Genomic DNA, 18,719 nt, shown 5'->3' on the forward strand with positions numbered 1-18,719 from the left:
CGAAGAAAAACTTTTTTCATGTAAAAAAAATGCTCTGACAAACAGACCGACTGAAGTGCTTCAATATTAAACTTTTTTTTATACACTTTGTAGTAAACACCAGCAGGGGCGGGGTCACAACATACCTGTGCAGGTATGAACAGTCATGAAGCTGAAGAACATTTCTGTCTCTACACCGGATCAATAATCAATAAATCATCTGTCAATTACACTGACTGGAGCTATGCTAACACATTCCCCACACTGCCAGTCTTTGTGCTAAGCTAAGCTAACATGCCTGTGCACTGATGTTATTTAACAGTAATCCGTGAGCTGATTGATCGATTAATGATATGTTTGCTGATTGCAGGACGCAAAATAAAACATGTTATGTCATTGGTCTAAATCTGGTATCCATGGAAACACTCAGTCAATAAGCTTCGTTCTCTTTATAAATATAAACTCTTCACTTAAATAATTATTGATTATTTATGTCCATGTGATTGGTCATCAGAGTCCGCCCACAGCCTCTTAGCCAATCACTGCGCAGGATTCTCAGCGTCAGCAGCTCTTCAGAGTCGTGCTGCAGAAAGACAGAGAGGGAGAGACAGGTGTTACTGATGATGTCATCAGAGAGAGTGAGACAAAAATAGAGAAATAAATAAAAAAAGAGACCGCAGCGTGGACGTTCAGTGTTGACCACTTGCCGCCATTTGAGTAAACAAATCAACGTAAAAACAGAATGAAAAAGTGCAAAAACTTTTCAAACTATATTCAGTTGAATCCAGAACAAAGACAAGATATTTAATGTTGAAACTGGTAAACTTTGTCTCTTTGTAAATTTAGGCTCATTCTGTTGGGACAGGAGCAAAAAAAAAGCTGTTTCCATCTTGTTACAACTTTTACATAATTTTGGTTTTATTGCATCTTTTACGTAATTTTAGTTTTTCATCTTGTTCCATCTGTTATGTATTTTTTTTATTTCTGTTATGACTTTTATGTAGGTTTCACCTTGTGGCCTAATTTTGTCGTCTTTTTACATACTTTTTGTTTTGTTATGTCTTTTACATAATTTTCATCTTACTTCATATTTTTCTCAGTTACCCATGGCATCATGGGTAACTGTCACATCTGGTATTCAGAGAGACACATGCTGCCATCACTGACGTCTTCTTCAGAGACGTCCCTGATTATTTCAGAGAGACGATGCTGAGACACATTGTGGACGTGTTCCAACAGCGTGTCTTCATAGTAAAAGAGTTCAGGTCCTAGACTGACCTGGACCTGCAGTCCAGACCTGGACCTGCAGTCCAGACGTGTCTCCCATTGAAAATGTGTGGTGCATCATGAAGGACAAAATAGGACAACAGAGACTGTGGACTGTTGATCAGCTGAAGACGAATATCAAGAAAGAATGAGACAGAATTGACCTTTAACAGTGTTTGAGCAGTATTCACACCTTTTTTAAAACCAGGAAGTGAGACGGGGTCCTTAGGGTATAGCTGACCTTTTTTACACCTGATTCTGGGACACAACATTAAAGGAGCAACATTTTCAAGTAGTTTTTGGGGTACTTGTACCTTCATGAGTAGATTTTAAAGTCTGTACTTTTATTCATACTTTCATATGCATTACACTTTGTAATCTACTTAGTTACTTTTAAACTCAGTGTAATGAGTACAATCTGAATTAATATCCAAACCTTTCATCTGTATTTCTGTAGCCAATCAGGTGATCTGATCACAAACTGGACGATGAAAACAACAACATACAGACGAGAAACTAAACACTGCAGCAGGTTTAGAGGATCTTAATGATTAATGATGAATCATTAATCGATCAATTGCCGTTAAGAATGTGTGTGTGTGTGTATATATATATATTTATATACTGACAGGTGAAGTGAAGAACACTGATTATCTCTTCATCATGGCTCCTGTTAGTGGTTCAGATATATCAGGCAGCAAGTGAACATTTTGTCCTCAAAGTTGATGTTAGAAGAAGAAAACGGGGCGAGCAGAAGGATTTGATTGAGTTTGATGAAGGTCAAACTGTGATGGTAGACGACTGAGTCAGAGCCTCCAGCTCTTGTGGGCTGTTCCTGGTCTGCAGTGGTCAGTATTTATCAAAAGTGGTCCAAGGAAGGAACAGCGGTGAACCGGCGACAGGGTCATGGGCGACATGTTTTTCAACTGACAAGATTGTGACAGAATAAATTTTTCACCATTTTCTGGAACAAACAACTAATCAATTGATGGAGAAAATAACTGTTATGGGAAAGACTTGAAATATCGATCCAAAAATGTGCTCCACGTTTGGATCGATTTTTTAACTGAAAAGATTCTGACAGGATTAATTTTTCACCATTTTTAAAATGTTTAAATTGTTTGAAGTTGTGAATTCCTGTCATTCTTCTGCCACAGAGCATCATTTCATACAAATATATATATAAATCATTAAATCACCCCATAAAATTAAAATGAGAGAAATTAGAGCGTTTGTAGTAATAACTTTTAAAGTTCTTTTTTTTTGGCAGAACATGAATTGTCCTAATTCTCAGAGTTGATATTTGTGTGTAATTTGTCAGAATTATCATCTGAATTCTTGAGTCCAAGTGGACATTTGTACCAAGTTTGAAGAAATTTCATCAAAGCCTCTTTCAGATATCAAGTTCACAAGAATGTGACGCTCCGCCCACGGCTGCAGAGAAGTACACACAAACGTTGTACATTTACTGATTCAGTAGAACATCATGTTCTGTTGCAGTGGTTCACTTTGTGTTTTAACTCCAGACCACTAGATGTCAGTGTTGTTGTTTATCATCACTGTTCTGATCAGATAAGAAAGTAAACTTTACCTCAGATTTGAAACATATGGTGGTGTGTTCTTTTCCTAACATTAATTTAAAAAATACAAATATATTATGATACATATTGTATCGCTAACAGTAAATATATTTCCTTTTTAACTACTACTATTCCTTTGTAACACCAGTACTTGTAATACTTCATGTAACAGTACTTGTACTGATATTATCATATCAGCTGTCTGTGTCCAACATTAACGATCAGCACTTTTAAATAGAAACAACCTGCTGATACTGTCGTAGTACTGTAGTACTGTAGTACTGTAGTACTAGTATTTATCCAGTACCTGATCATATGTCCCAGTATGTAGTCAGTAGCTGCACTGGTATTTTCCCACTCTGGTTATCAGAAATGTTTCTACCTCAGATCAGCAACATGTTGTGCCAACGCTTGGCATGTTGATCTTATCTTACATATCTCTTTAGTTTGTAAGGTGTCAGTCAGGTTAATCAATCAAACCGATCGACTGACTGATCGGATCAATAAAAATGTCTGTGGAATTCTGAAGAGAATAACATTGCTGATACTTCAGGTACAAACACCTCTGGAGACCCGTTTACCAAACATCTGTTTGCAGGTGAGAAAATCTGAGCGAGTCACTCCGGCCGTGACTCCGACAGTGAAACCACCACAGAAGAAGAGTGAAACTTTAAATGACGACGACGATTCAAAGAGAAGTTTGAGAGAAGTTTTTTTTAATAGATTTAAAACATGAGAAAAAAAGAACAAGTACACAGATCGACTCTCAGACGGGTTCTCTAAGTTTTTCTGTTTGTGTCCGTGTGTCTCCGTGTGTTTTTCTGTCCAACACTTTTTATTCAGGATCTCTGATCTGCAAACAGACGGTAAAAAGAGTCAAACAGCAGAGAGGGAAAATCCACCTTCATCATCATCATCGTCGTCGTCGTCATGGTCGTTGTCATGAGAGCAGAGCAGCTGTCCTGTCTAACAGTCAGTGTGTCCTACCTGTCCTACCTGTCTGTCTGTCTGTCTGTCCGACTAGTGTCCACAAACTGAGGCTGCAGGGTCTCAAACACAGAACACAGAGTGAGACATCGTCTCCAGAAAACATCTTTGGGCTTCAACATAAACAAACAGCACTCATCACCTATCAATACGATCAACTGATCGATCAAACATGAACCCTGAAATGTTCCTGGACTTCTTTAAGTTTGAATGCCTTCAGAAATGTTGCCACAGCAACCATACTGAGCCAATCAGAGGTCATGCGACAAAACACTCATGATCACATGATCCAGTCTGGACTGCTGGGACTCTGCTGCGGACCCTGTTTGGGTCCCTGGCCTCAGTTTGGACAGCATTGTGTTTCACAGTTTGAATGTTCTCAGTCTGTGGGCGTCACGTCAGCACATCACAGCGTTTCACACCGCCACCGCCACGGGTCAGACATGATGCTTCAGCACACACCGTACATCATCCAATCAAACGTCAGTCATTCAAATCAACCAGAAAATAATCAACAGCTGAGCAGCCGTTCACCTAGCAGCTGTTAGCTTAGCAGCCGTTACCCTCAAACCCATTATCTGAGCAGCTGTTAGCTGAACAGGCGTTAGCTTAGCAGCTTTTAGCTGAGCAGTTGTTAGCTTAGTACCTGTTGGCTTAGCAGTTGTTACCCTCGCAGCTGTTAGCTGAGCAGCTGATGGCTTAGCAATTATTAGCCAAGCAGATGTTAGCTTAGCCAATGTAAGCTTAGCGGTTGTTAGCTTGGCAGCTGTCAGCTAAGCAGCTGTTGGCATAGCAAATGTAAGCTCAGTAGCTATAAGCTTAGTAAATGTAAGCATAGCAGTTGCTAGCTTAGCAGCTGTTATTTTGGCTCAACATGTCAGATCTTCATTAGTGTTCATTTTTACATGACTGACTCTTATTGGTTGATTCATTCTTACTGATGTGACATCATTATGATTCTGCTCTCTCAGCCAATCACTAGGCTCAGTGGCTTCAGTGATTCAGTTAAAAAAATTAGTTTCCCATGATGCATCTGGAGTGTGTGTCAGTTTGTAACACAGCCTGATCCCTGATGATGTCAATGTGATGTCATCAGACTGATGGCGAAGCAAGTGGAAACGCTGCAGTGAACTGACACTGAGGACGCAGAGACAAGCCCCACCCATGGCTCCCCTGAACACTGACAGGTAACTGAAGCCCCGCCCCCTCCTTCAATCAGGAAACAGAATTATGTCCACCTGGTATCAGTCTGAGGGAGCGGGGCAGGCTCCTCCCACCTCCTATAGCGGGCGAGCAGAGCGGTGGGACGTGGCATGTGTGGAAGGGGCGGGGCAGCAGCAGCTGATGCTACGTTTCGAACTGTGTGAGCAGTGCCCGGACCTCGGGCGTCAGCTGCTTGGCGGCGCTGGCAGCCTCTGCGATGGCACGGCGGTACGGACCCTTCCTCTTCCTGTCAAAGCGCGACTGGAAGGTCTCCAGGAAGGGTGACAGCTGGCTGAGCGGCAGGAAGGAGGTGGTCGGCGAACCGAACCAGGACACGCGCGCCTCCTGCCGCACCGCCAGCCCCGTGTCGCCGCGCCGTGATACCGTGATGCCGAGCACACGCGCTGGCCACCAAGGGAAGCCGTAGATCTTCGCCCAGACGATGTCGCCGACACACACGGTGCGGCCGTCTGGCAGCGAGCACTTCGAGACGAGCTTGGAGAAGACGGAGGACGACGACGAAGACGAGGAGGAGGAGGAGGACGTGGAAGACTTACGTCGCCTTCTCAAGTCACCACCCTCCTCATCCTCCTCGCCGCCGGCTGTGGGGGGAGGGGTTGGACACTGAGAGCCTAACGAGGAAGAGGAGGAGGGAGGGGGAGGTGGGGCAGGTGGGATGGAGGAGGGAGGTGGGGCTGGGGGGGAAGAGGAGGAGGAGGAAGGCGGGACGTCAAACGTCTCTGAGTGGGAGGAGTCCAGGGTGGAGGAGAGGGGAGGACCCTCTACCTGCTCTGTCCCCTCCTCCTCCTCCTGGGTGTCCACAGCAACACTGGCTGCTGGAGGAGGGTCTGTGGATGGGGGCAGGGTTGGGGGTACAGTGGGGCTAGGTGTGGGGGCGGGGCTTTCAGTAGGTTTGGGAGGTGAGGAGCGAGCTGTGTTTTTAGGCGGCGAGGAGGAGGAGGGGGTGGAGCAGGGCACCTGGCTGTCCTCAGTACGGTACCTTTGGGGTTTGAGGCGCATTCTGGGAGGAAGTGGCGTGTGGGAGCTGACGGCAGTAGAGCTCAGGTGCTGGCGACGGGTGAAGTGGACCTTCTGGTTGTGGTTCTGCAGCGCGGCGGCTCGGGTCACAGCCTTGGAACGGTCCTGGTTCTGGTTCTGACTGTGGTTCTGATTCTGGTTCTGGTCTTTGGGCTGGCGGTGTGGCGGCGGTTGAGAACTCGTGGTGAGCTTGTTGAGAACCTGCCGCCGTGCGTTGGAGCGGTCAACGGCAGAACCTTTGGACAGAACCTTCTTAGAGTTCAGCTTCAGACACATGCGGCCGGACGAGGAGGATGAGGACGAAGATGAAGCCACGCCTCTCAGGACACGGCGAGAAGAAGATGATGATGAAGATGACACACGGATTGCAGATGACGAGCGTCTATCGGTGGCAGGGCGTCCTCCCTTGTCGTCACTCCTCAGCCGTTTAACCTCAGAGGAGATCGGTCCATCAGCTGGTCGCCGCCGCCGTGATGCCTCCTCGCCCCTCAGATCCAGCGTACCCCGCCGGGCTTCCCTGTGTGCACCTGATGCCACCACACCTTTGCACTTGTCACAGAGCACCTGGCGGGGGCGGAGCTTGATGGCGTTCATGATGGAGGTGGGCTCCTCGCAGCGGTAGCGGCGTTTTGGCCGTTTGATCTTGCGCGGCAGCGGCTGAGGTAAGGACTGGTTGTAGGTGTCCCTGATGAACAGAGGAGGGGGGTACGGCGCCCCCTCCTGGAACAGCGGTGGCGGTTTGGAGGTCCAGGGATGAGGGTGAGGAGGGGGCGAGGCAGCCGCGCTGACCTCTTCCTGTTTGGTGGGTGGGTCGTCACTGGAAAACGGCTGTGACATCAGAGGTCGACTCCGGTCATCCCGTCTGGGAAACACCGTGATGGGAATACCGTACGGTCCGAACCTGAACACACACGGAAAAATTCATTTACCACAACTGAACACAGCCTTAATTAGACTTCATCAACCTTCATTAACCTTCGTCAGTCTTCATTAACCTTCGTCAGTCTTCATTAGACTTCGTCAACTTTCACTGTACTTCATTAATCTTTATCAAACTTTATTTGGCTTCTTAAGGCTTCGTTAACCTTAATTAGACTTCGTTAATCTTTGTCAACCTTTACTTGCCTTCATTAGCCTTCCTTAGATTTCACTAGCCTTCAGACTTCATTAACCTCCATTAAAGCCCTGCAACTAATGACTATTTTGTTGATTAATTGTCAATATTTTCTAGAGTAATCAATTAATTAATCCTGTCCCAATCTTGTCAGTTGGAAAATAAAATTATGTTTGAACCTATTTTTCTTTTCTGTGACGATGTTTTCATCCATGAAATGAAAGACGTCCTCAAATGTCTTATTTTGTCCACAACTCACAGATCATCAGTTTACTGTCAGAAAGGAGGAAAGAAACCAGAAAATATTCACAGTTAAGAAGCTGAAATCAGAAAAGTTTGACCTTTTTAATTAAAAAATGACTCAAGATAATTGATCAATCATTTAAGTAGTTGAAAATTAATTTAATAATTGTTAATTGATTTATCATTGTGGCTCTAAAGTGAAGTAGTGTGAAGTACGATGAGGTACAGCGTGAAGTATTCCTTCAGGAGGTTTTCAGGTCACAAACAGCAGAGAAAACACAAACGAATGTAATCTACGTAATTCAACCTTTTAATTAATTCTCCTTTCATCTCTGTGTGACACCAGAGTTAAAAGGGAAAAAACAGGAAGAGCGACTGGTGTAACTGGGAAACGGGGCACACCATCGTCATAGAAACAGATCATAAGATTATGATGTTTATTGTAGCTTCAATGCTATCTATTGTCTGACGTTCTACACACACACACACACACACACACACACACACACACACACACACACACAGTTCTGCTCAGCTCTCCAGAGCAGCTCTGTGCCTGTCTGTCTCTGACTCAGTCTTCAGTGTTGATTGGCTGTTACTTCTAGCCAATCAGACTGTGGTCTGAGTGCTGTGGGCGGGACACTGAGCCTAACTACAAAGTGCAGTTGTATGAGATACAAGAGATGTATTTATTATTCTACGTTTTATAGTTTCCTCTTCGACTGATTTATTAGACTAGATTGTAATTAATATTTTTAATTGCATTATACTGTATAGTGTACAATTATCAATTATATGGATTATACTATAATACAGTATAAAACTGTAAGTATACTGTATGGTAATAATGATAGCAGTAATATTAATAATAATAACAATAATAATAGAGACAGCAATATCAAAGCCAAGTGTATATTTTAATTGCTTTAACCCTAATCCCACCTTCTTTTTCAATTATGGGTTGATTTTTAAATTAATAACTACTGAAATTCTCTGATTTCAGCTTCTAAAAGTGAATATTTTTAGGTTTCTTTACTTCTTACTCCCCACATTTTTCACCATTTTGTGGAACAAACAACTATTAGTGGAGAAAATGATCGACAGATTGATCAATAATAAAAATAATCATTATAGGAAAGACTGACTCTAATTTTTACTGTCATCAACTGAGTAACTACTCATTAATCAGCCCAGAGAATAATAATCAATTAACCATAGGAGTCCAGTTGTGACTGTAAAGAGCATAAAACATTTCACAGACTGATCGATTATTATTGCTACAACTACTTTAATTAATCTATCAACCATTGATTGATTAATAAAATCAGGTGATGTGGGACAGGTGTCATTCATTGTCTGAAAGTTAGCATGTTTATTTGAATAAAGTTTGTCCCACAGGTAACATCAGGTAAAATGTTTAAATAAAGTTTTGTACCTTTTGGACACGTCCATCAGGACTCCAGAGAACACCTTCTCGCCCAGTCTGAATGACACCACCAGGGCGTCATCAATCACGTGATCCAGGGAGACGCGGACTTCGGAGCCTGGACTCAGGCCCTTCACGGAGGCAGATTCCGGTCCAGACTCGTCCTGCTTCACGGCGTCCATCGCCAGTCGCCTTTTTGGGGACCTGCAGGTCGGGGACGAGTCCCGCAGTTCGTCTGTCCCCGCTGGGTTGTGACTGTACCCCGGGTCCTGGTCCAGGCTTTCCACGGTCCCATCCAGCAGGGTGTCCTCGGCAGGTCCAGACCTGAGCTCCGGCTGGACCGGAACCATGTAGGTGTCAGCCCGGTCTGACGTCTCATTGGTGGAGGGGAGGGCTGCATAATTAATGAGATAAACTTTATTGATCCAACAAGGAAACATGATCAACATCACAACATGGCTGCCGAATGCAACATACTAGCACTGCACAGATGTATTACAATGAAGTACTGTAGTACTGCACAGATGTATCATAATGAAGTACTGTAGTACTGCACAGATGTATCATAATGAAGTACTGTAGTACTGCACAGATGTATCATAATGAAGTACTGTAGTACTGCACAGATGTATCATAATGAAGTACTGTAGTACTGCACAGATGTATTACAATGAAGTACTGTAGTACTGCACAGATGTATCATAATGAAGTACAGGGGTTAGGTCAGGTACCTAAACCCTGACCTAATCTGGCCCTGGTTCGTACCCATTCGGGCCCTGTCGCCGCTGGTGGCGGTCAGCGCTCAGTTCAGTTTGTTTGCAGAGGCTTTGAGTTTGGGGTTTTTTTTATTTTCAGTTAAAACTAAAATTGTTTCCACTAATCAGGAATTATAATATCTGTCATTACAATTACTTTAATATAATTTTGTTACTGAGTCATGTTGTCCTGTTGTGTCCAGTTTTATTATGATTTAGTTTATTATAATTAACTAACTTATAATTATTCTAATTATATTAATATATTTTTATATAACCTAAATATTTGAATGTAATATTTAGTTACCATGAAGTGCAGCCCTGCTTGTGTTTTATTTTTGATTTAAATTTATTAATTTTAATTACTTTATTGTAACTACTTTTTAAATCATTTTAATATAATTATTTTAATTTAGTTACTGTAATATAATTAAATATTAGTATATGTATAATACTTAGTTTAAGTATCGTACAAGCCCTGATCATGTTCTCATATGATTAATTTTTCATATAATTTACTTAATATTAGTATTTTAATATAGTTTATTTAATATAATTATCTGAATCAAACATATTGTTTATATTATATTATATTCATTACTAAATAAGGCCTAGTCATGGTCGTGTTTTTCTTCTGAAGATTATTTTAAATAAAATAATTATGTTACTATAATGTAATGTAAGGTGAGGTGTTTTTTTTGTTTGTTTGTTTTTTTGAAAAGGTACTTTGTTATAATTATTTTACTATAATATACTGTATTGTTACTGTATCACTAGGCCCTGGGTCAGGTATTTAATTATGTTAATATAATTTAACTATTTTAATGCAATATATTGTTACTATAATATTTATTAGGCTGTGCTACATTTTAACATCATTTATTTAATATGATTTTGTTAATTAAATGATACTGTATTATGCAGTCTTGGTCATGGTGTATAAGTACAGTTATTTTCATAGAATTTATTTACCACAAATTGTTACTATATAATGTATTGTTACCGTATCGTGCGGCCCTGGTCGTGGTCGTGGGTTCTGCGGGTTCTATCAGGGACAGGCCGGCCTCGGTGACGGGTGGGGGGGCCGGGAAAGAGTGCAGGAAGACGGCAGAGGGTTGCGGGTTTTCCAGGATGCTGCGGTACGCGTTCCCGCCACCCTCCGGGTCTGCGGGTACTCCGGGACTGAACCGGTCCATACTGAACGGGTTGATCAGGTCTTCGGTCGCGGGGTTATTATCGGACGGAGCTTTTCCCGCCGCGGGCTCGAGCTCCGGCGGCCTGACATGGCGCTGCTCCTCCCCGTCCCCTCCATCGTCCACCCGGGACACCACCGCCTCCACCGCCGGCTCCTCGGGCTCCGACACGGCTGCTGGGAGTCCCGAACCGGCTGGTGATAGCGGGCCCGGGTCGTCGTGGGCCGCGGTTATTGTTGTTGTGGGCCCCGCGGATCCTGGCTCTGCAGCCACGGCCGCCATTTTCCTCCGCTGTGCTGCCGAGCGGAGCCACGCCCCGCCCCCCACTGCACGCCCGGCTGCGCAGGCGCACTGCAACTGGCTCCGACTGCTGTCACTCAAATAAAACGAGGCACAGCGTGGTCTCTGATTGGCTGATTCTGTCAGCGTCTGCGAGGCGGGAGGCTGCCGCCAGGGGGCGTTTCTCTTTACAGACACAAAAACATCGCCAGGAGCCAAAGCGCAATCAATACCTGATTAATCAATACCTGATCAGTCTGTATCTGATGAATAAAAGTGTTTCTGAGTCTACAGCAGCTTTCTGTCTCAGTGAGATAAAACAAACTGATCCTCATCCATTAATCATACTGAAACAACATCCTTCTGATCACAAAACAATACCTGATCAATACTCTCAACTAAGAGGACAACTACTACCTGCTGGCGTTTAGTTTAACACAAAACCTTGACGTCTTCTATAAATATGTATATGTAGAGTTCTGGTGATATTCTGTATTTTTATATTCATTAATAACAAATACAAATACTGTGACTCAAAAATCTGATCTATACGATAATCAATACATTTATTTAATCAGATCAATGCAGATAAACAAACTGTGACCTTTAGAAGATTAAGTATATTATATAAGTATTTTAGTGTTATATCATGAGTTACTTATGACCAATCAAATCAGATTAACAGTCAGATGATAAGTGATTATTAATATTTGATGTTTATTTTCTTATATTCTCTATTAAAAAATGGGACAGGTGAGACACTGCACCTGTTATATATATACATATATATATAATGACAAAAAACATGGTATATATCTGCCCATGGTGACTTTTAATTTCATAATTATATCTGTGTGTGTAGTTTCAGTCAGCCGGCCAGCAGAGGGCAGTGTTCCCTCACTCATCATCTTCACACGGAAACACATCACATATATAAACACACAAATAAATACAGTATAAACATCAACACAAACATTTAATTCATCATGTTTGATTTGTATTCATATACATAATTGATCAAGTCTGATAAATTTATTTTTCTTGTTGATTTTCATTTTCTTTGCATTGTGCTGACCATGTTTTTATTAGTTAATATTTGCTGTGTTGCATTTTGTTTATTAGTTCATTTTTGCTGATTTGTGTTATATTTACTAGTTAATTTTGTTGATTCAAGTTAATTCATCTTTGCTGACTCATGCTTGTTAAGTTTTGTGGACCCTTGTTTTTGATTAGTTAAGTTTTGCTGACTCATGTTGTATTTATTGTTTGTATAATTCATAAGTTTAAGTACATTTACTGCAGTACTGTACTTCAGTACTTACTTTTTTCTACTTCATGTTACTTTAAATTTATAATCCTACATACTGGGTATGTGTGGTACTTTTTACTGCCCTGCCTGACAAATATAGTTACTTGTTAATTTACAGAGTAAAACTGTCGCAGATCTCATGAAATAAAACACAATAAAATCATAAACACCTGCTGATTTACTCAAATTGATAAAATCATATAACATGAAGGTAAACGTCATGTACAGTTTACAGTGTAATGTAGTATTTTAACTTTGTAGTATTGGTACTCTGAGTACTTTACCTGGTAAAATATATTATTATATCTATGTTTTGGTTTATATGTTGATTCTGTTATTATTTATTTTGATTTGTTGTCATCTGTGTTTTTAATGTGGATGATACAGAACAAGTAAACAGGTAAACAGATTTTTATAATATAATATAATATAATATAATATAATATAATATAATATAATATAATATAATAGCTGACACAACAATAATTATCTGATATTGATCACAGTTTTATTTGTGTTTAAAACCAGTTATTGATTATTGATTCATCATTACTAATTACAGAAACTGTTTAACACACACACACACACACACACACTCATCATCATCATCATTTACATCTAATCAATATAGTTTTAATCAAACATGTGACTTTATTGATTAATTCAAAATATATTTAAATGTTAAAAAAAAAAAAAAACTTTTATTCTGAAATGTGTCACTCTGATTCTCATTGGTTCATTCTTTTGGTCATCATGATTTCAGCCTTTGATTGGTGGAGGTTCAGTCCAGCCGTCTGCCTGGAGTCGTCTGATTGGTCAGAGGGCGTTGAGTCCGGTCCCTTCCACCTCCTTTAGTTCTTTTAGAGCCACACACTCCGTTGAGACCACGCCTCCACACTCAGAGGCCCCGCCCTCATGCAATACCATGCCCTCTTGTTGTAGGGGGGTGGGGTTTCTGCCAGACCTTCACACAGACAGTTTTCAGTTATTGATCTGTATTTACTTAATAGTTATTGATCAGGTTGGTCTGTCTTCTGAGGCTTGGACGATTAATTTAACTTTATGATTCTTCAAACTCCGTTGATAAGATAAGATAAGATATTCCTTATCAATGAATAAGGAATATAAAACTGTAAATGAGGCGTCATGTTTTCTGCAACACTGAAGTTAAAACAACCATCTGCCTGTGTGTGTGTGTGTGTGTGTGTGTGTGTGTGTGTGTGTGTGTGTGTGTGTGTGTAACTATAAACTTGTACTATAAAACTATAATGTTTAATTAACTTAAAATTTATTTATTTTTTGTTTGTTTGTTTGTTTGTTTGTTTTTAATTTGGGTAAGTGGGCTTTTCCATATTGATTAAATGATCAAACTCTGTTCAACTTAATTTGATTTAAATTAAAAATTGGATTTACTAAAATAAGATTCATTATTACTTGTGCAACAGAATTCTGCTTCATTTTAAATCTGGATTTACTCAAAGCAAACCTGGTTTTGTTAAACTCTGATCAGAGCTAATCTCAGATTAAGTTAATCTTTGTTGGTGCAGCCCAGTCTGAGTTTAACCTCAGACAACAGACCAGGTTTAAATTCTAACCAGGAGCAGGTGTATCGTCCAAATCTAGGCCGCTGCTATGGTAATGACAAACAGCAGAGCAGGTAACAGTGATCAACACGGAGAAAGAGACGATCACACACACACACACACACACACACACACACACACACACACACACACACACACACACACACAGGCAGATGGTTGTTTTAACTTCAGTGTTGCAGTAAACATGACGCCTCATTTATCAGAACACATAAATCTCTTTATGTTCTATATGATGTAATTATAAATGACAACATGAATCCATCATGATATTGATTATATATTTATATAAGACAAAAATCTGCTGATTTGAACAGAGCAGAGAGAACTGTTCTTCTTCATGCAACCTTTATATTTATGAGCAGACATTCAGCCAGAGGTTGTTAAACATGTATCCAAGCAACGCATGCTGCTAGGCAAGGAGCGCTGCTAGGCAACAGCTGTGGTCACATGAGCATTCACATACAGAGGAGGCCAGTCCTCGTCTGTCTTCAAGAGACTAGAGGGACATTAAACCAAATCTCAGTGCGTCATTATTGAAATTCTGATTAAAATGTTAAACAGCAACACCTGCAGGACAGGTGAGAGACTGCAGGACAGGTGAGAGACTGTAGGACAGGTAAAAGACTGCAGGACAGGTGAGAGACTGCAGGACAGGAGAGACACTGCAGGACAGGTAAAAGACTGCAGGACAGGTGAGACACTGCAGGACAGGTAAAAGACTGCAGGACAGGTGAGAGACTAGGACAGGTGAGACACTGCAGGACAGGTGAAAGACTGCAGGACAGGTGAAAGACTGTAGGACAGGTAAAAGACTGCAGGACAGGTGAGAGACTAGGACAGGTGAGACACTGCAGGACAGGTGAGACACTGCAGGACAGCTATGTGTGAGAACGAGTTCCTGCAGTCAGGCTAATGAAGCTAGCTGCTAGCTGTTAGCTCACCACTTCTCCTCCACATCCTCGATGGTGTCGGGCAGCGGCACGTTCAGCGTTTCTGGCAGGAAGCAGGCGAAACAGCCGGCCAACACCGCCGCTCCTCCATACACCACACTGGGCAGAGCAGGGAGTACCTGGGAAATGTAGTCCATCAGTGATGTTAGCATTAGTTGGCAGAATTGATGATGTCATTTCAGTGCACACAGACTGATTTATTCTGAAGCTGAATGGTGACCACTTGATTGATTTCATGTATTGATCGTCACATTTCACTTTAGACTGATGACTTGAATCATATAATTTATTAATGAATTAATTATGTTAATTGTTAACAAGGTTTGGATCACTGATGTCACCTCATCCAGGATGAGGACAGCAGGCGCTGCCATGCTGCCAATTCTTGCCATGGTGGAGACGAAGCCCATTCCTGTCTGTCTGAAAACACACACACAAGACATGTCGTCTATCTCACCCACCTGTCTCTTGGTTGTCTCACATGTGTTATACCTGTTTCACCTGGCCGTCTTACGTGTTGTTTGCTTGTCTCACCTGGCTGTCTCACATGTTGTTCATCTGTTTCCCCTGGCTGTCTCACCTGTCTCGCTGCAGACTCATGTGTCAGAGCGAGTCTGAAGCTGTCTCACCTGATGACGGTGGGGTAAAGCTCTCCTGTGTACAGGTAGACCACTGTGAAGCAGGCCGAGGTGAAACCTTTGCCGAGACACGCCAGCGTGGTCCTGAGGGTCTGCATGTCTGTGGGGTAGGGGGAACAGGCTGAACTACAGGTTTCCCTTACCTGCATGTCTCAGTGTGAATATGTGTGTGTGTGTGTGTGTGTGTGTAACCTGCAGGGACGAAGATGTTGGCGAAGATGATGAGGGCCGACATGAAAAGACAGGTCGCCTGAGAGACCCTCCTCCCCAGGTAAGTGAGCATGGCAAGAGCCAGCAGTTTGGCGGGAAAATCAACAGCTCCAAAGATAATCTGGATCAGGTAGATGCTCACCTGGAACAGCCAATAGGAGGAGAGGAAGGATCGCCAGGTGAGTATTCTTCCAGGATGATAATGTCACAAACACATAAAAGTTGTAACCATGGTAACCTTTCATTTCTCTACCTATCATCCCACTTGATCTGAATCTCAGGTGGCAGGTGAGTCAGAAGCTGTTAGCTCACATGTAGCATTGATGCTAATCAGGTGACTCACCCCAAACTTCTGCAGGTCCATTGCCAAACCATAGTACGCAAAACTGGTGGAGAACCTGCAGACGAAGACAGACCGCTGATGGACAGGTGGACAGGTAAACAGATAAAGAAGTGATGAACTTATTCTCAAAAACTTTTCTGTGATCTGTCGTGGTTTGGATTAAACCTGATTTTTATAAATTACAGGTGAATGAACACAGGTGAGTATCACAGGTAGAATAAAGGTAAAGCAGGTGTGTTTTCTGACCAGACGGCGATCAGACAGATGGAGATTCGTCTCATCCCTCTGGTCCTCAGGAGGTCGAACGCTGTTAAAGACGAACGACTCGACTCAATCTCCTTATTCATGTGAGAATGTAGAACCTGCAGGTCACATGGGACTGATCTCAGCGTCTGATTGGATATCACTCATCTTTACACAGCACATGAACATGTACAGGCAGACAGGTAGTCAGGCAGACAGGCAGGTTACCTCCAGTGTTAACTTGTTGATCATCTCTGGTTTTCCATTGATTCGAGCGACACGGTGAAGACTCTTTAACGCATCCTCAGACCGCCGGTTCAGAACCAACCAACGAGCCGACTCTGCATACCACCTGACCAATCAGAGAGCCGACTGATTAGACCCACCCGACGAATCAGAGACATTTATTTTTAACGTCCACACTGACCAGCTGTAGGCGAAGAACAAGAACTGAGGGGCACAGACGGCCAGCTGCAGCTTCCTCCAGTCTCTCAGCCAATAGCCAAGTCCCGCCAGGATCATCTGACCAAATGTGAAGAAGAAGGATGTGAGCGTGCCCACTAATGTCCTCTCTTTGGTCGGAATCCACTCCACCTCTGGGGACAGACAGGTAAACAGACAAGACAGGTAAACAAACAGACAGGTAAACACACAGACAGCTAGACAGACAGACAGGTAGACAGGTACTCAGTGAAACTCCATTCAGGATGATTCCGGACACCGCCATTCCACTGAGAAACCTAAAAATGCAGTAGGCGGAGTATGTGGGAGAGAGGGCGGAGCTACAACCAAGCACGGCCAGCTGCAGGTACGACCAAATAAGGACGGACCGCCTCCCAAATCTGAGAGACACAGAAAGAAAGACTCTGATTGGTTTGATTTTAGGGTGCAGCTACAACAGATGCACAGGTATGATGAACCGTAACTGTGGAACATCACTCCACTGAGACACAGGTGAGGATCACCTGTCTGACAGGCCGCCGTAGATGATAGCTCCTGCTAAAACTCCGCCCATATAGATGGTTTGAATCATCTGTTTCAGAGGACGCAGAGAACACACCAGCTCGAACTGAGAGAGAGAGACAGGTACATAGAGACAGACAGGGACAGAAACAGTGTGGTAAATGTAAGTCAGATCACTACAGTCCCCTAAAGAACCCCTGCAGTCTCCCAAAGATCCACTAGAACCCTCTTAAAGATCACCATGATCTCCAGTTAACAAATATAACTTCATTAACCTCAGTTTGAAAAATTTCTTCTAATTACCTCAGAGACGGTGGTAGCGAGGAACTCGGATTGGTCAAACGTCCATCCGTCCAAACATTCTTCTGTCTGCAGCTGGCTAACATTAGCTGAGCTGTTAGCAGCTAACAGGTGCCACTGAGGCTCCACATACCTGAACAACAGGTGGAACAGGAAGTGATGTCAGATGAAATCTATTCATCAATACATTAATAAGTGAAAAAGAAGTTTTACCTCCTGCAGCGGTCAAGTCTATTTCCTGAAGGGTCCAGAGGGATGAAAGCTTTCAGCAGCTGCTTCTCATCCACCTGAAACAACCAATCACATTCATCTAACCAACTTAACCAATCACATTCATCTAACCAAACAAATCAATAACATTCATCTAACCAAACAAATCAATAACATTCATTCCAAGCAAGTGTCATACAGGTCACCTGGTAGTGTGACAGGTTGTAGAGGCTGTGATTGGCTGGCAGGGTGCAGTGGTGGGCGGGGATTCCTGAGACAAAGTTGTTCAGCAGGTTCTGACTCGCCATCAACAAACCAGGAAAACTGATCAGAGTCACATGGAGCCATTGGTACCTGCCAAACCCACCCACCTCACCACGGCAACCGGGAGTGTGGGGGAGGGGAGACACATGTTACATACCTGTATGACACACCTGCTTCACACCTGGTCTACCTGGTCAGGTGTATTCAGTGATTGATATTGCAGTGGTCGTTCACTCACCTCCTGCAGCAGGTCAGAGAAGCCCATGACGTCACAACGACGACTTAATGTTTTTGATCTATGTTTGGTTCCAAATGTACACTTTACAAAATATTTTCTAAAACTGATTATTCATCATTTTATCTAACACTAATACAACAACTATCACTGCTACTACAAACAAATAAACAATAAACAAATACAAACAATAATAACAATAACGATAATAATAATAAAAATATAAACAGTTGTGTTGAGTTTTCAGGATCTGAGATTCAGTTCCAGCAGAATGAACCTGAGAATAAAACAGATTCATAAAGATTACTAAACTTCTATCTATCAGTCTATCAGTCTATCAATCTATCAATCTTTCTATCAGTCTATCAGTCTATCAGTCTATCAATC

The 18,719-nt window shown here is 42.4% G+C and overlaps 2 protein-coding genes across 3 annotated transcripts in view; both read right to left on the reverse strand.

The window, feature by feature from the left end:
- Positions 1-3,524: 3,524 nt before the first annotated feature.
- On the reverse strand, positions 3,525-11,393 carry pwwp2a (PWWP domain containing 2A). The gene is made up of 3 exons (XM_084730216.1): positions 10,595-11,393; positions 8,846-9,230; positions 3,525-6,954 (listed from the first exon to the last, which is right to left on the reverse strand). Exons 1-3 carry the CDS (start codon positions 11,064-11,066, stop codon positions 5,160-5,162), a joined length of 2,652 nt encoding a protein of 883 aa, XP_084586342.1. The 5' UTR covers positions 11,067-11,393; the 3' UTR covers positions 3,525-5,159.
- A 1,465-nt stretch (positions 11,394-12,858) lies between these two features.
- oatx (organic anion transporter X) overlaps positions 12,859-18,719 on the reverse strand; it is a 6,907-nt gene continuing 1,046 nt past the window's right edge. The window contains exons 2-16 of one of the 2 annotated variants that reach the window (XM_084730217.1): positions 18,336-18,609; positions 18,040-18,204; positions 17,837-17,910; positions 17,627-17,756; positions 17,326-17,429; positions 17,048-17,202; positions 16,788-16,956; positions 16,589-16,712; positions 16,364-16,479; positions 16,118-16,172; positions 15,757-15,916; positions 15,556-15,664; positions 15,268-15,346; positions 14,918-15,045; positions 12,859-13,336 (exon numbers count right to left, since the gene is read on the reverse strand). In XM_084730217.1, the coding sequence (XP_084586343.1) occupies positions 13,189-13,336; positions 14,918-15,045; positions 15,268-15,346; positions 15,556-15,664; positions 15,757-15,916; positions 16,118-16,172; positions 16,364-16,479; positions 16,589-16,712; positions 16,788-16,956; positions 17,048-17,202; positions 17,326-17,429; positions 17,627-17,756; positions 17,837-17,910; positions 18,040-18,204; positions 18,336-18,362 (1,743 nt within the window). In that variant the 5' untranslated portion in view covers positions 18,363-18,609 and the 3' untranslated portion in view covers positions 12,859-13,188. The remainder of the gene's footprint in view (positions 13,337-14,917; positions 15,046-15,267; positions 15,347-15,555; positions 15,665-15,756; positions 15,917-16,117; positions 16,173-16,363; positions 16,480-16,588; positions 16,713-16,787; positions 16,957-17,047; positions 17,203-17,325; positions 17,430-17,626; positions 17,757-17,836; positions 17,911-18,039; positions 18,205-18,335; positions 18,610-18,719) is intronic. The other variant, XM_084730218.1, reaches the window with a different exon arrangement.

The sequence above is a fragment of the Lutjanus erythropterus genome, chromosome 11 (genome assembly GCF_056507025.1).
Source record: "Lutjanus erythropterus isolate fLutEry1 chromosome 11, fLutEry1.hap2, whole genome shotgun sequence".
Taxonomy (NCBI): Eukaryota; Metazoa; Chordata; class Actinopteri; order Lutjaniformes; family Lutjanidae; genus Lutjanus; species Lutjanus erythropterus.

Coding starts and splice junctions, on each gene's coding strand:
- pwwp2a (XM_084730216.1), bottom strand. CDS start 11,066: ATGGCGGCCGTGGCTGCAGAGCCAGGATCCGCGGGGCCCACAACAACA. Junction 9,231..10,594: donor GACCAGGGCCGCACGATACG/GTAACAATACAT, acceptor TTAATTATGCAG/CCCTCCCCTCCACCAATGAG. Junction 6,955..8,845: donor CTGATGGACGTGTCCAAAAG/GTACAAAACTTT, acceptor GTGTGTGTTCAG/GTTCGGACCGTACGGTATTC.